We start from the raw sequence: 16683 nt of genomic DNA, 5'->3' as shown, positions 1-16683 counted from the left end.
TTGGATCAAGTTTTAAACAAAAAAAAAAAGAAAGCTGTCAATTTTTGGGGAGGCGTGGCTTTGACTCTCTTCTGCTTCTGTGCTGTCTCCTGCGTGCTTGGTTCTTGGTCCGGGGGGTAAGTTTTGTTTTGGGTATTTTGTACAGTTTCCTTTTCAGCCTCCTCAGTGTGGTGCCTCGCGGAAGCCGGTGGGGCCGGCCTCTCCGCGGTGTTCCCTCTTCCCCGGGCAGTTGCGAACCACGTGGGCTGCTGGAACTGGCAGGGAGGGACTAATCGAATGGGCAGCGCGGCCGAGCAGGCCCCCCCGCAGCACCTACTTGCGCTCTGGGACAGCGGGCAGCGCAGGCCGACCGGGCCCCCCCGTGACTATTCCCCGTGCTCTTGGCCCCCCCCGAGGCTCTTAATTTTTATTTTTGCCGGGAGACCCGATGCCGCGGCCGTCGCACTGTTCGGCCTGCGGCGAGCCGGGGTCCCGGATTTCCCGCGAGGGCATCTGCGCACGGTACCTTCCCGGGGGGGGGAAGGCACCTCGCAGTCCCTCCGCGAATTTTCATTTTTTTCGGCGTTGCCCGGGCGGCGGGGGCCGGCCACTCCACCAGTTATGGCGGGAACGGCGGCCATTTTAAATTCTCAGCGCGCTGAGGAAACGCAGGCAGCGCAGGGGGACAATGATCTTGCAGACATTTTTCCCCCAATTTTGTTGCCACAGCAAGGCTCTCAGGCCCAGGGAACATCAGAACCTCCTTCCTCCGAGGCCCCCCCGGGCAGGCCGGGGTTTTCCCCGGAGTTTATTTTGCTTATGCACACTGCCTACCTACAAGGATTGGAAACTCCCGCGGGGCCTCCCCCGGCAAAGATGCCCAGGATTGCACCTCCAACACCGAATCCCCCTGACCCGGTGGTGACGGGGGCCCCTCCGGTCCCCCCCCCCGGGTCCGTCTGACCCCCGCTGCTGCGGGGGTGGCTGCGGTCCTGGCCGCACACGGCCCTGTGATTCCTGATTTGGGGCAAGGGGACGGAACGACTGAGGGGGATGACCCGCGTACCCTACGCCTCTTTCAGAGGGAAGAGCTAGACGATCTCATTCCACAGATCATACAGGAATTGGACCTGGATCCGCCCCCGGACCCGCCCGCTCCAGTGACTCCCGCTGTCGTAACATCTTCAAAGAAGGGTGATCCGGTCTTGGCGGCCCTTCGACCGAGGGCTCGGGCTTTTCCCATTCACGAGTCGTTCCTACAACTTCTCACTAGGGAATGGGATACACCGGAGGCTTCCCTGAAGGTCAGCCGTGCCATGGAGAAGCTGTATCCACTGCCTGAGGATTTCCTGGAACTCATCAAGGCTCCAAAAGTGGACTCCGCAGTGTCGGCAGTCACGAAGAGGACGACTATACCTGTGACGGGAGGAGCGGCCTTGCGGGACACGCAGGATCGCAAGTTGGAAGTCTTTCTCAAAAGGGTCTTCGAGGTCTCCGCCCTGGGTATGCGGGCGGTGATGTGCAGTTCGCTTGCTCAGCGAGCTAGTCTTCTCTGGGTACAACAGCTTCTCACGTCGCAGGACCTGCCTGCCGATGAGGCCGCCCAGGCGGATAGGCTAGAAGCGGCGGTGGCGTACGGGGCGGATGCCTCGTACGACCTGTTTCGGGTCCTGGCAAGATCCATGGTGTCGGTAGTGGCGGCACGGCGCCTGCTGTGGCTTCGCAACTGGGCAGCGGATACGTCCTCCAAGTCGAGTCTGGGCTCCCTTCCATTCAGAGGTAAGTTCCTCTTCGGGGAGGATCTGGATCAGATCATCAAGTCTCTGGGGGAAAACGCTGTTCATCGTCTGCCGGAGGATAGATATCGTCCTTCTAGAGCGTATGCCTCTTCCCGGACCAGAGCCAGGGCGCAGCGGCGCTACAGGAGCTACAGGCCATCGGGCTCTAGACCCGCCGCCTCCAGGTCACAGACCTGGTCGCGGTCCTTTCGCGGACGGAGGCCCGCGCGCACCGCCCCCGGAGCAGGTAACCCCTCTCCTAAGGCCTCACAATGATGTCAGGCTCGCCCACTCCGCCGTTCCCAGAAATGGGGGTCGGCTGGCGTTTTTCTACAAGGAGTGGGCGCAGATCACCTCGGACCAGTGGGTCTTGGACACCATAGAACACGGCTACGCATTGGAAGTTGTCCGTCCCCTGCAGACAAGGTTCATTTTCTCCCCCTGTGGCTCGGCGCTCAAGAGAAGGGCGGTGCAGTCGACACTGGACAGACTTCAGGAGATAGGCGCTATCGCACCCGTGCCCTTCGGAGAGGTGGGCTCGGGCCACTATTCCATCTACTTCGTAGTGCCAAAGAAGGACGGTTCCTTCCGGCCCATCCTGGACCTAAAGGAAGTCAACAAGTCCCTCCGAGTGGTCCGGTTTCGCATGGAAACGCTGCGGTCTGTGATTGCGGCGGTACATCGGGGGGAGTTCCTCGCCTCCCTGGATCTCACGGAGGCCTACCTGCACATTCCCATCCGCCCGGATCATCACCGTCTCCTCCGGTTCAAGATCCTGGACCAGCACTTCCAGTTCATAGCTCTCCCGTTCGGATTGGCGACGGCACCGCGTACCTTTACCAAGATCATGGTAGTTGTGGCGGGATGGGTAGTGAACTTCTCCAAGAGCTCCCTCGTACCCTCGCAGCGCTTGGATATTTTGGGGGCGACCTTCGACACCCGGCTGGGCAAAGTCTTTCTGCGTCAGGACAAGGCGCACTCTTTGCGGGATCATGTACAGCGGTTCTCTGCGTTACAAGATCCCACTTCCTGGGACTACCTCCAGCTCCTGGGGGTGATGGGCTCCACCATCGACATGGTCCCTTGGGCGTTTGCGCATCTCAGGCCCTTGCAGTGGGCGCTCCTCTCCCGTTGGAAACCGATTTCGCAGGACTACCAGATGATCCTCCCGCTTCCGCAGAAGGCCAGGGACAGTCTGGGCTGGTGGTTGGATCCGTCAAACCTGGCCCACGGCGTGTCTCTCGATCTGCCAAATTGGGTGGTGGTAACCACCGATGCCAGTCTAGTGGGTTGGGGAGCAGTCTGCGATCGAAGCGCTACGCAGGGGACGTGGTCCGCGCTGGAGGCGAAGTGGTCCATCAACCGTCTGGAAACCAGGGCGGTCAGGCTAGCTCTGCGACATTTCCTGCCGCTTCTTCGGAACCGGGAGGTCAGAATCCTATCGGACAACGCTACCACCGTGGCCTACATCAAACGCCAAGGCGGCACGCGCAGCCGGCAGGTCGCGCTAGAGGCGGCGCTGCTGATGCAATGGGCAGAGCGTCATCTCGTCCGGCTAGCGGCCTCGCACATCGCCGGAGTGGACAACGTTCAGGCGGACTTCCTCAGTCGCCAACTGCTGGACCCCGGAGAGTGGTCTCTGTCCGAGGACGCGATGCAACTACTCGTCCATCGGTGGGGAGCCCCCCACTTGGATCTGATGGCCTCTGCTCTCAACGCCAAGGCTCCACGCTTCTTCAGTCGCCGGAGAGAGCACGGCGCGGAGGGAGTGGATGCTCTGGCTCTTCCGTGGCCGCCACATCTTCTACTCTACGCATTTCCGCCGTGGCCCCTGGTGGGCAGGATGCTCCGCAGAATAGAAAGCCATCAGGGAACCGTGATTTTCGTCGCCCCGGAATGGCCCAAGAGGCCCTGGTTCGCGGACCTGCTACAGCTGGTGATCGACGGGCCAATCAGACTGGGGCACCTCCCTCGTCTCTTACGTCAGGGTCCGGTATTTTTCGATCAGGCAGAACTCTTCTGTCTTGCGGCCTGGCTTTTGAGAGGCGCCGCCTCCGGCGCCGGGGCTACCCGGAGGCGGTAGTATCCACGCTGCTACGGGCACATAAGACATCGACGTCAGTGGCCTATGTTAGAGTCTGGAAGGTGTTCGAGCTGTGGTGTGCCAGCCAGGACACGAGACCCACTAAGGCTTCTGTTCCTCAGATCCTTCAGTTCTTAAAGGCGGTGGTGGACAAAGGGCTCACCTATAATTCCCTACGGGTGCAGGTGGCCGCCTTGGGTTCGCTGTTGCGCGACGGGGGCTCTCTGCTACAGCACCCGGACATTGCTCGTTTCCTCAAGGGTGTCAAGCATTTACGGCCTCCGTTACGGGACCCTTGTCCCTCCTGGAGTCTCAACCTTGTGCTTCGCTCCCTGTCGGGACCACCGTTCGAGCCACTGCGCAGTGCAACGATCAAAGATCTCACCCTCAAGACGGTATTCCTGGTGGCCATCTGTTCCGCTCGCCGCATTTCGGAGCTGCAGGCTCTGTCGTGTAGAGAGCCTTATCTGCGTTTCTCCGACTCTGGAGTGTCGCTTCGCACCGTTCCCTCTTTCCTTCCGAAAGTGGTCTCTGCATTCCATGTGAACCAGACGGTGGAACTGCCGTCCTTCTCTTCCTCCGAGCCGAAGGCTCTCCGACTCTTGGATGTCAGGCGTACTCTGCGTCTCTATCTGGAGGCTACCAATGAGTTTCGGATTTCTGACCATCTCTTCGTGCTTTGGTCCGGTCCCAAGAAGGGGTCTCAGGCCTCGAAGGCGACCATTGCAAGATGGCTGAAGGCGGGCATTGCCGCTTCCTACATTGGGGCGGGGCGGACTCCCCCACCCGGCATTGTAGCTCATTCTACACGTTCTCAGGCGGCTTCCTGGGCGGAGGCTCGCTCGGTCTCTACTCAGGAAATCTGTAGAGCAGCTACCTGGAAATCGTTACACATGTTCTCGAGGCACTATCGCCTGCACCTCGCCTCTTCAGTCTCGGGACATTTTGGCAAGCAGGTTCTCCGAGCAGGCCTCGCAGGACCCCACCCGATTTAGGGAAGCTTGGGTACATCCCACAGTCTGGACTGATCCAGGTACGTACAGGGAAAAGAAAATTATTCCTTACCTGCTAATTTTCGTTCCTGTAGTACCATGGATCAGTCCAGACGCCCACCGCGTTTGGGACCTTTTTCCTGCTCGACTCTACTCTACGTCCCTTATCACAATGTTCTGTGCTTCACAGTTTTTACTTTTCAATGTTTTCACAGCTCCCTACAAGTTGGTAGGATGTCTACCGTTAATTGTTGAGTTTTGCAATTGTTATGCATTGACTGTTCATACAAACTTGATCCAGAGGGGGTTTTCTACTCGGGCTTTGATATACTCGATACTGAACTCCTGCAGAGGGGGTAGTGGTATATAGGGTAACGCCCCCTCGAAGCTTGTGCTGACTCCATCTGCTGGACTGGGGACATAACCCACGGTCTGGACTGATCCATGGTACTACAGGAACGAAAATTAGCAGGTAAGGAATAATTTTCTTATAATGCTTCTTTACAGGTGACTGGTGAGGCCTCATGTGTACATTTCTGGAGGCCATATCTCAGAAAGGATATAGAGAGACTAGAGACAGTCCAGAGAAGGGCAATTGAAATGGTGCAGGGTTTGTACCAGAACCCTATGAGATGAGACTGAAGGAACTTCTTAATGTTTAAAAAAGAGATGAAATAGCCCAAAACGAATCCTTCGTGTTGCATATATGACTTCTCTGAAATAAGATTCCTTAATTCTCAAAAATAGAGTATGATAGTTCAAACGTTGTGAGGCAAAAAATATTTATGGAAGGAGAGGAACGTTTCATATACAATGATCATAAATCCCCAACAGGGTGATATTGACTCTCAATTTAATCATCAACGAACCTCCTCCAACCAAAGTATGTAGTGAATGTGCAAACGTTTTTTCAAAAATGAAATTTTCTGTGTATATCTTTTAAAACATTAATCATTTCACTTATTTATGAAGGTGAAGTAAATCACTCCAAAATTCCAAATATTTTTTTTTAAAAAATGTTTTTTAATAAACACTCCTCGCAGCTTGATGACTGATCCCAATAAAGGGTATAAAGCAATGCTTTCAAGACAACCTAGATCGGTATGCTAGATGGACTCTGAAGGCTTAAAAAAGCTTTTTTAAGCCTTCAGAGTCCATCTAGCATGCCGATCTAGGTTGTCTTGAAAGCATTGCTTTATACCCTTTATTGGGATCAGTCATCAAGCTGCGAGGAGTGTTTATTCAAAAAAAATTTTAAAAAAAAAATATTTGGAATTTTGGAGTGATTTACTTCACCTTCATAAATAAGTGAAATGATTAATGTTTTAAAAGATATACACAGAAAATTTCATTTTTGAAAAAACGTTTGCACATTCACTACATACTTTGGTTGGAGGAGGTTCGTTGATGATTAAATTGAGAGTCAGTATCACCCTGTTGGGGATTTATGATCATTGTATATGAAACGTTCCTCTCCTTCCATAAATATTTTTTGCCTCACAACGTTTGAACTATCATACTCTATTTTTGAGAATTAAGGAATCTTATTTCAGAGAAGTCATATATGCAACACGAAGGATTCGTTTTGGGCTATTTCACGATTATTGTAATAATCCTTCCTAAATTGATTTGGTGCTCATCGATTGACATTTTGGTATCCCATAAAAAAGAGATGAGACATTTAAATACCTGAAAGGTATTAATGCACAGGATGCTCAGGTTTTTTTTTAATGGAAAGGAAGTTGTAGAACTAGGAGTCACAATATAAAGCTCCAAGGGATAGATTCAGGAAGAATGTGAGGAGGCATTTTTCACAGATGCCTAGAATATCCTCCTGAAGGAGGTGATGATGACAAGGACAGTGTCAGACTTCAAAAAAGCATGGCATAAACACAGAGGATCCCTAGCACAAGAGAATGGTAATGAAGCACTGGGCAACATTCATTGTTACTGCTGTTAAATCTTCTCTGTAACTACAGGTAATACTCCTTTGTCCTTTGTTACTGCAATTAATTCTTCCTGTCCAGTACCTCCTGCTGTGTGTACCTGCTGTTATTGATCCTTTTTGTCCTGTACATTGTCGTTAATATGCCTGTGTTATTGCTGTTAATGCCCCTTGTCCCATGATATTACTACTGGTGCTCCCGTATTCTGTGTAAAGAATGTGCTTCCTCATGCTCCCATCATCTTGTTACCACTGCACATGTGCTTCCCATCCAATGTTACTATCACGTGTGTGCTCCTTGTCCCATGTCACTGACATATGTGTTCCCTTCCCTCACCCCTCCCGCTCCTCCCCTGTAGGTGGTTAGTAGTAAAGGATTCCTTCCTGCTCTACCTGAAGCCTGAGACTGGGATCATCTCTTTTGTTCTCCTATTTGACCCGGGATTCAACATCCAGATGGGCAAGAAGGCAACTGAGGCCAAGTACGGGGTCCGTATTGAGAACTTCTCCAGGTACTGCCTGCCAGGATCCCCTGAGCCAGGGGCCTGATTTTCTTCCCATTCTATGTTAGTGATTTATGTTTTGCTGTACCCCCTCCCCCAAAGACATCACCACCAAAGAACTGACCTTGTCGTTTCCCTTGCCACTTAGCTGGTGGGCATTCCTCCCCCACTTTGAGCAGCCAGTAGACCCCATCGGTTGTCAGACCACATTCCCTCCTCAATAGCAGGAAGAAAGAGGCACTTTGTTGCGCCTGTTGGTTGCAGACGGCTGCGACCTTTGCTCCTCACCTCATTTTGCCCTATAGCTCCGATTCTGGCAAAGATGGCCACCTCTGCTTCTGCATGCCGACCTCCCTGACGATCCCGGGACAGCGTGGGCGATCCCGGTCGCCATCTTGAATCTGGTGTAACTTAGGGCATGCGCGCGCCTACCCTCGTCTTATCCACGTCATGGCGGGAACCTTGGGGGCGTCACCTCTGCATGATGTCACTGCCTACGTGTACTTAAGCTGTTGCGATCCCGGGACGGCCCCGGGATCGGCACTCACCCCGCCGCGGTACCGGGTCCGTTTCCCGTTCCCCGGGGCAGCAGGGATCTCGGCTGCGGCGTCCCCGGTGCGTGGTCACCTCTCCCGGGCCTGCAGGGCCCTCAGGCACCGCGCTTCAGCCTCCCTCGCTCTGCCGGCGTTCCCCGCGGCTGGCTCCGCCCCCCTAGGCGCGCGCGCGCGCGCGTTCCTGCCCTGTTCTTAAAGGGCCCAGCGCGGGAAAAGCCAGTTCCTCCCTGGGGATGACGTCAGATGCTGCAGGGCTATTTAAGCCCTGCAGTCCAGAAGCACTTTGCCTTGCAACGAGGTTCCCAGGTTTTCCTGTCTCCAGTTGCTGCGTTCCAGTGTCGTCTCGGTCTCCTGTGGTTCCTGATCCCGGACTGGCTTACAGTGTTTCCTTGGCTTCTGACCCCGGACTGGCTTACGACGACTCTCTGGCTTCTGACCCCGGTGCGGCTTACGGTGATTCCTCTGGCTTCTGACCCTGGACTGGCTTACGACGACTCTGGCCTCTGACCCTGGTTTGGCTTACAGCGATCCATTGGCTTCTGATCCTGGACTGGCAAGCGACGATTCTCTGGTACACGACTCTGGACTGGTGAGCGACGACCTTGGACTCCGTCCGACTCAGCCCCCGCGGGCCCTCCTAAGTCCCAGCGGCCGGGTCCCTACGGGCTCCTCCTGGGGGGACTCCGGCTTCCAGGGTGAATCTCCTAAGTCCCAGCGGCCGAACTCCTACGAGCTCCTCTCGGGGGAGGATCGGCTTCCAGGGCGAAGATCTTCTCACCACTGTGCCAGCTCCACCGTTTCATCCTTCCTTGCCAAGGCCCTTGGTCACATAGGGCTTCCTAGGTTCTTCCTCCGGCCACCCACAACTCCGTCCTTGCCGCCTCCTGGTCGGGACCACCGCTGCCACCTCACTCAGCGGCTCACCCTCTGGTTCCGATCGGCCCAAGGGTCCACGAATCCAACAGATTGCAAGGCCATGGACCCGCGGACCTTGCCGGCCTCAAGGCTATTCCGGGCATAGCCCAGAAACTGCAACAACAACAGACTTGCCTCGATACCTTGATGTCAACCGTTCAACGCCTGGCGGATCGGGTTGAGGGGCCCTCCGCAGCCCGCTCCGCAGCATCCTCGTCTCAGGCCAGTACGGGCTCCTCTGCCCCGGTACAGATGCCACCACCGCCCCGGTATTCTGGAGATCCGAAGGCGTGTCGGGGTTTCCTCAACCAATGCTATATCCGCTTTGATCTTCTGCCTGCGCAATTCTCCACCGACCGGGTCAAGATGACCTACATTATTTCTCTCCTGGATGGCAGACCCCTGGCTTGGGCCTCCTCTCTTTGGGAGCACCAGGATTCCCGATTGAATAACCTCGTACAGTTCGTCAAGGCTTTCCGGAGAATTTTCGACGAACCGTCTCACGCCTCCACGGCTGCCTCAGAACTACTCCAGCTGAGACAAGGCAATCGCCCCCTAGAGGAATACGCTATGGAGTTCCAGACCCTTGGATCTGAACTGGCCTGGGGGGAGGATAGCTTACATGGAATATTCCTGGAGGGCCTTTCCCCACGGCTCCAGGACGAACTCGCGGCCCGGGACCTTCCGGATGACCTCCAAGAGCTCATATAGCTGGCCGGACGAGTGGACCGACGCATCCAGCGCCGCTTCCGGGAACGAAGGCCCGTCCAGGCACTGGCCGCTCGTCGAACCACGCCACCTCGGGTCCGAGCCTCTCCACCTACGGCAGCTGCCCTCCCGCCTGAAGAACCCATGCAATTGGGCCGAGGTCCTCTCTCCGCCGAAGAACGGAGGCGTCGACGCTCACAGGGGTTATGTCTCTACTGCGGTGGTAAGGGGCACTTTCTGGCTCGCTGCACAGAGCGTCCGGGAAACGCCCGAACCTAGAGTCTAGTGGGGAGTTGATTCTAGGCAGTGCCTCTCCGAACTCCCCATGTACCGTCCCGGCGAAACTCTGTCTTCCTGGAGGAGGATTCGATACCCTGGCACTGCTCGACTCCGGGTCTGGGGGGAATTTTATCCTCCGAGATCTGGTACAACAACTACAGCTCGAGGTCTTGCCTCAGGAACCACCTTTGCGGGTATCGTCCATCCAGGGGGTTCCTCTCCCAGGGACCATTACCACTCGTACGCACCTTCTCCAGCTTCAGGTCGGGCTCCTTCATAAGGAAGAGATCTCTTTTCTCATCCTCGAGAAATCCATTCACCCGCTCATCCTGGGACTGCCCTGGCTACGGCAACATTCCCCAGTGATAGACTGGGACTCGCTTCAGATCACGTCATGGGGGTCAGCCTGCTTCCATCGCTGCCTTCCTGCTCAGCCGCTACAGACGCTTCCGCTTCTGGCAGCCCCGCTGATGGTGCCACCACAGTACCAGGCCTTCCGGGATGTCTTCTCTAAAGAGAAGGCTGAATTACTACCTGAACATCGCCCCTTCGATTGTGCGATTGACTTGCTGCCGGATACCACGCCACCTCGCGGAAGAGTTTACCCTCTGTCCCTGCCAGAAACTAAGGCCATGTCTGCCTACATTAAGGAGAATCTAGACCGAGGGTTTATAAGACCATCCAATTCCCCGGCAGGAGCCGGCTTCTTTTTTGTGGCCAAAAAGGATGGGTCTCTTCGGCCCTGTATCGATTACCGGGGCCTGAACCAGATCACCCGACGAGATCGCTATCCGTTGCCCCTGATTCCGGAACTCCTGGATCGTCTGCAAGGGGCCCGCATCTTCACCAAGCTAGATCTTAGAGGGGCGTACAACCTTGTACGGATCCGACCGGGAGACGAGTGGAAGACCGCCTTTAATACCAGGGACGGTCATTACGAGTACCTCGTCATGCCATTCAGTCTCTGTAACGCCCCAGCCGTGTTCCAAAATCTAATGAACGAGGTACTTCGCGACCTCCTGTACACTTCAGTCATTGTCTACCTGGACGATGTGTTAATATACTCCCGGGACCTTGAGGAACACCGTCAACATGTGCGCCAGGTTTTGCTAAGGCTAAGGGAGAACCGGCTGTATGCCAAGCTGGAGAAATGCCAGTTCGAGGAGGAATCTTTGCCCTTCCTGGGGTACATCGTCTCCTCCACCGGCTTCCGCATGGATCCTGAAAAGGTCGCCGCTATCCGGAACTGGCCACAACCGATGGGAGTAAAAGCGCTCCAGCGTTTCTTAGGCTTCGCCAACTTTTACCGCCACTTTATCCCGCAGTACTCCACCCTGGTGGCGCCCCTAACGGCCCTTACACGCAAGGGCGCCGATGCCCGGAACTGGACTCCAACCGCCGTGCAGGCCTTCCAGGATCTTAAGGAGGCCTTCCTTCAGGACACCTGTCTCCGACACCCGGATCCCGTATGCCTGTTTATAGTGGAGGTGGATGCCTCCAATGTGGCCGTTGGGGCCGTCCTGTCCCAGACCTCCAAGGACGGTAAAGCTCGGCCATGTTCCTACTTCTCCCGGAAGTTTTCACCCGCCGAGAAGAACTACGGTATCGGGGACAAGGAACTACTTGCCATCAAACTAGCCTTTGAGGAATGGCGCCAGTGGCTGGAGGGGGCTCAACATCCAATCATAGTTTACACGGACCACAAAAATTTGGAGTATTTATCCCATGCGCAAAGGCTCAATCCCCGGCAGGCACGCTGGTCCCTCTTTTTCAGCCGGTTCAATTTCTCCCTTCGGTACCGACCGGCGGCCAAGAATATTAGGGCAGACGCCCTGTCACGCACCACTGAAAGTGAGGACACCTCTGAAACCCCTCAATACATTCTGGATCCGGCGAAGGTCCAATTGTCTGCCACCGAACTTGCACCCGCGGGGAAGACAGTAGTTCCCGTACGCTCGAGAAAGAAGGTCCTAGCTTGGGCACACGACTCCCTGACGGCGGGCCATCCCGGGATTGCCCGGACTCTTGAGCTACTAACCGAATTCTATTGGTGGCCACGGGTGAAGGAGGATGTTCGCCTATACGTCCAGTCCCACGTGTGCACAGCAGAAGCCATTACCAGGCAGCCCCTGGGGTCTCCTCCAGCCACTCCCTGTACCCACGGAACCATGGACTCACATCTCCACAGATTTCGTGGTAGACTTGCCTCCGTCCCAGGGTAAGACTGTGGTTTGGGTCACTGTTGACCGCTTCTCGAAAATGGCCCATTTTGTGCCACTTGCCAAGTTACCCACGGCTCCGGAATTGGCTGAACTGTTTATCCAGCATGTCTTCCGACTGCATGGTTTGCCTCTACATATTGCCTCGGACCGAGGGCCCCAATTCACGGCAAAATATTGGCGAGCGCTCTGCAAGAAATTTGGGGTTCAGCTGGACTTAACCACGGCATTTCAACCCCAGGGCAACGGTCAAGTTGAACGCACGAATAGAACTCTGAAAACATTCCTCCGAGCCTTTGTAGGGGAGCAGCAGGACAACTGGGTCACTCTTCTTCCGTGGGCCGAGTTCTCTTACAATCGCCATCGACACTTGGCCACGCTACAGTCTCCCTTCCAGTTGGTTTATGGGAAGGTTCCCAAACCTCCCCTACCGTTACCAGTGTCTACCTCCTCACCAGCGGCGCAACTGACGGCCAGCCAGATTCATCAGCTTTGGCACGCCACACAAGAGAAACTTCACCGCACCGCCGCACGGTTCAAGGCTTACGCGGATAGGTCTCGGTGACCCGCTCCAGTGTTCCTGCCTGGATCTAAGGTATGGCTGAGTACCAAGAACATTCAGCTTCAGACTCCTTCCATGAGGCTAGCGCCCCGATACATTGGACCCTTCCGGGTGGCCGAACGAGTTGGAGCGGTTTCCTACCGCTTACGTCTTCCATCTACTCTTCGGATACATGATGTCTTCCATGTTTCCCTCCTCAAGCCGGTGGTCCTCTCTCGCTTTCGACCCCTGCCTCCGGAGCCCTCCGATGTCGCTTCTGATCCCGGGGCCACGTACACGGTTAAGGAGGTGTTAGATGTTCGGCTCCGTCGTCATCGCTGGGAATATCTTCTCTCCTGGGAAGGATACGGTCCTGAGGAGAACTCGTGGGAACCCTCCGCCCACATTCTGGATAAAGATCTCCTTCGCCAATTTCATGTGGCACATCCAGATAAGCCGCGACCCCCCGGGAGGGGGCGTAGGAGGGGGGTACTGTTGCGATCCCGGGATGGCCCCGGGATCGGCACTCACCCCGCCGCGGTCCCGGGACCGTTTCCCGTTCCCCGGGGCAGCAGGGATCTCGGCCGCGGCGTCCCCGGCACGTGGTCACCTCTCCCGGGCCTGCAGGGCTCTCAGGCACCGCGCTTCAGCCTCCCTCGCTCTGCCGGTGTTCCCCGCGGCTGGCTCCGCCCCCCTAGGCACGCGCGCGCGTTCCTGCCCTGTTCTTAAAGGGCCCAGAGCGGGAAAAGCCAGTTCCTCCCTGGGGATGACGTCAGACGCTGCAGGGCTATTTAAGCCCTGCAGTCCAGAAGCACTTTGCCTTGCAACGAGGTTCCCAGGTTTTCCTGTCTCCAGTTGCTGCGTTCCAGTGTCGTCTCGGTCTCCTGTGGTTCCTGATCCTGGACTGGCTTACGGTGTTTCCTTGGCTTCTGACCCAGGACTGGCTTACGACGACTCTCTGGCTTCTGACCCCGGTGCGGCTTACGGTGATTCCTCTGGCTTCTGACCCTGGACTGGCTTACGACGACTCTCTGGCCTCTGACCCCGGTTTGGCTTACAGCGATCCATTGGCTTCTGATCCTGGACTGGCAAGCGACGATTCTCTGGTACGCGACTCTGGACTGGTGAGCGACGACCTTGGACTCCGTCCGACTCAGCCCCCGCGGGCCCTCCTAAGTCCCAGCGGCCGGGTCCCTACGGGCTCCTCCTGGGGGGACTCCGGCTTCCAGGGTGAATCTCCTAAGTCCCAGCGGCCGAACTCCTACGAGCTCCTCTCGGGGGAGGATCGGCTTCCAGGGCGAAGATCTTCTCACCACTGTGCCAGCTCCACAGTTTCATCCTTCCTTGCCAAGGCCCTTGGTCGCATAGGGCTTCCTAGGATCTTCCTCCGGCCACCCACAACTCCGTCCTTGCCGCCTCCTGGTCGGGACCACCGCTGTCACCTCACTCAGCGGCTCACCCTCTGGTTCCGATCGGCCCAAGGGTCCACGAATCCAACATAAGCCTACCGGACTTTCCTACCTACGAGTTAGCAAGGATTCAATCTTGCTCAATTCCTTTCCTCAGAGACGATTCGCCTCACTGTTCCAGACTGAGTTACTAAGGTACCCGCTCCTCAGGGGCCTTGCTGCACTCAGGGCTATCCGCTCCTCGGAGAGCCTTCTCTGTGAGTCCTGAAGACGTCTGGAAAACAGCATTCAATACCAAAGACGGACACTACGAATATCTCGTAATGCCATTTGGACTCTGTAATGCCCCTGCGGTATTCCAACGCATGATAAATGAAATCTTCCGCGACCTTCTGTACACTAAGGTCGTCGCGTACTTAGACGACATCCTCATCTTCTCAAAAGATCTGACCACTCACCGTGCCAATGTCCGCATGGTACTCCAGTACCTACGGGAGAACCACTTGTTCGCCAAGCTTGATAAATGTCTTTTTGAAAGATCAAGCTTGCCTTTCCTAGGCTATATCATCTGCCAACGAAGCTTCACGATGTATCCCAGCAAGTTAAAGGGCATCCAAGACTGGCCCTGGCCTATGGGCCTCCGGGCACTCCAAAGATTCTTAGGATTCACTAACTACTATTGCCACTTCATAGCAAACTACTCCCTGTTGGCAGAATCCCTCATGGCCATGACCCGTAAAGGCAGCGATACCAAGAACTGGTCTCCCGAAGCCATCGCTACCTTCCAGAGCCTAAAGGACGCCTTCCTTTCAGGTCCTTGCCTGTGCCACCCGGATCCAAACCACCCCTGCCATAGGGGCCGGGGCAGTTCTGAGTCAGCACTCGACCCAAGGAGTCCTCCATCCTTGCTCATTCTACTCCTGCAAGTTCTCCCCCGCTGAGCAGAATTACAGCATAGGGGACAGGGAACTGCTCGCTATCAAGCTCGCCCTCGAAGAGTGGCGCCCCTGGTTGAAGGGCACTCAGTTCAAATTCACGATATTTACCTATCATAAAAATCTTGAGCATCTCCGACATGCCCAGTGTCTCAACGCTCGCCAGGCTCGCTGGGCATTATTCTTCTCCCGATTTAACTTTGAGCTACACTATCATGCGGCGGAGAAGAACCTCCAAACGGACGCCTTATCCCACTCCTTTGAGCCTGAAGACACCCAAAACGAGCCGTGCTATGTTATAGATCCTGCTCACATCTGTCTGTTTGCCGTCACTGTTCCAGCCGGAAAGACCGTGATACCTCACTGGCTCCGAGAGAAGGTCTTGTGCTGGGCGCACAATTCTAAATTCGCTGGTCACCCGGAACGTGCCCGAACTCTGTCACTCCTCCAGCATTATTACTGGTGGCTCACCATATCTGCCGATACTCGTGCCTACGTGGACTCTTGCCTAACATATGCCCAACAGAAGCCACCAGTAGGTCAACCTTGGGGACTCCTCCAGCCACTGCCTGCATCCAAAGAGCCATGGATCCACTTGACCACAGACTTTGTGGTGGACCTTCCAGCTTCCAAGGGGAATATGGTCATCTGGGACATCGTGGACTGATTCTCCAAAATGGCCCATTTTGTTCTTTTGCCTGCTTTACCATCAGCCCCGGAGCTAACATGTCTCTTCTTCGTACACGTCTTTCACCTGCATGGTCTGCCCATGGATATTGCCTCTGATAGGGGCCCTCAGTTCATCGCCCGCTATTGGCACTCCCTATGCAAGACATGTGGGATCACCATCAGCCTGACTTCAGCGTACCATCTTCAGGCCAATGGCCAGGCTGAGCGGACGAACCGCTCACTCAAGCGCTTCCTCCGCGCCTATTCCAATGACCAACAGGACAACTGGGCGGAATTACTTCCCTGGGTGGAATTCTCCCATAATTCCCACATTGCAGCAGCTACCGGAGTTTCTCCATTTTCACTCGTGTATGGCAGACAACCCCGGTTCCCTCTACTGATTCCTCTCTCGGTACCTTCACCTGCAGCCCAGGCCATGGTGGACGCTCTCCAGGCACTTTGGACCCAGACTAACCTCCGTCTGCACCAGGCTGTGGCACGAGCTAAGAAATCCACGGACACCCAGCATCGACCAGCACCAGAGTTCCAGCCAGGCCAAAAGGTTTGGCTAAGTACCCGATACATCCGATTTAAGCTTCCTTCACAGAGGTTTGCACCTTGATTTATTCGACCATTTCCGGTTACCTGACGTATTGGGCCAGCATGTACACAATGCATTCCACGTCTCCCTGCTTAAAGCGCTGGTACTCTCCTGGCCATCTCGTAAGTCCCCTGAACCTACCCAAATTGCTTCCGAGACTGATACGGTCTATCGAGTCTGTGACGTACTAGATGCCCGCAGAAGTCTGGAGTACCTTTTATCCTGGGAGGGCTATGGCCCCTAAGAGAACTCATGGGAGCCAGCAAATAATATTCTGACAAGGGACTCCTCCTCCGGTTTCATCGTGCCCATCTGGGCAAACCCAGGCTTCCCAGAGTGGGGTGTAAAAGGGGGGGTACTGTTGCTTGTCCCCATTGCAGCAGGCCCTCGACTGGGCCTACTCACCTCCGGTGCCTGCTCCCGGACCCGGCCTGTCCTCCTTGGTGGCGGTGACTAGCCGCTTGCGCTCCCGCACCCATGCTGCCTCCTCGGCCTCTCTCTGTCCCTCTGCGGGCTCCTCTGGCTCTTCCTGTTCTTCCACGGACTCCTCCAGTTCCCGGTGGGTCTCCCCAC

The 16683-nt window shown here is 55.6% G+C and overlaps 1 protein-coding gene across 3 annotated transcripts in view; it reads left to right on the top strand.

The window, feature by feature from the left end:
* The window catches only part of PLD2 (phospholipase D2), a 444278-nt gene that overhangs the window by 217754 nt on the left and 209841 nt on the right, over positions 1–16683 (top strand). For all 3 annotated transcript variants that reach the window (XM_029581771.1, XM_029581768.1, XM_029581769.1), the window contains exon 9: positions 7137–7289. In XM_029581771.1, the coding sequence (XP_029437631.1) occupies positions 7137–7289 (153 nt within the window). The remainder of the gene's footprint in view (positions 1–7136; positions 7290–16683) is intronic.

The sequence above is a fragment of the Rhinatrema bivittatum genome, chromosome 16 (assembly GCF_901001135.1).
Source record: "Rhinatrema bivittatum chromosome 16, aRhiBiv1.1, whole genome shotgun sequence".
Lineage (NCBI taxonomy): Eukaryota > Metazoa > Chordata > Amphibia > Gymnophiona > Rhinatrematidae > Rhinatrema > Rhinatrema bivittatum.
Note: the sequence above shows the minus strand (reverse complement) of the source record. Positions and strands in the feature narration are given on the sequence as shown.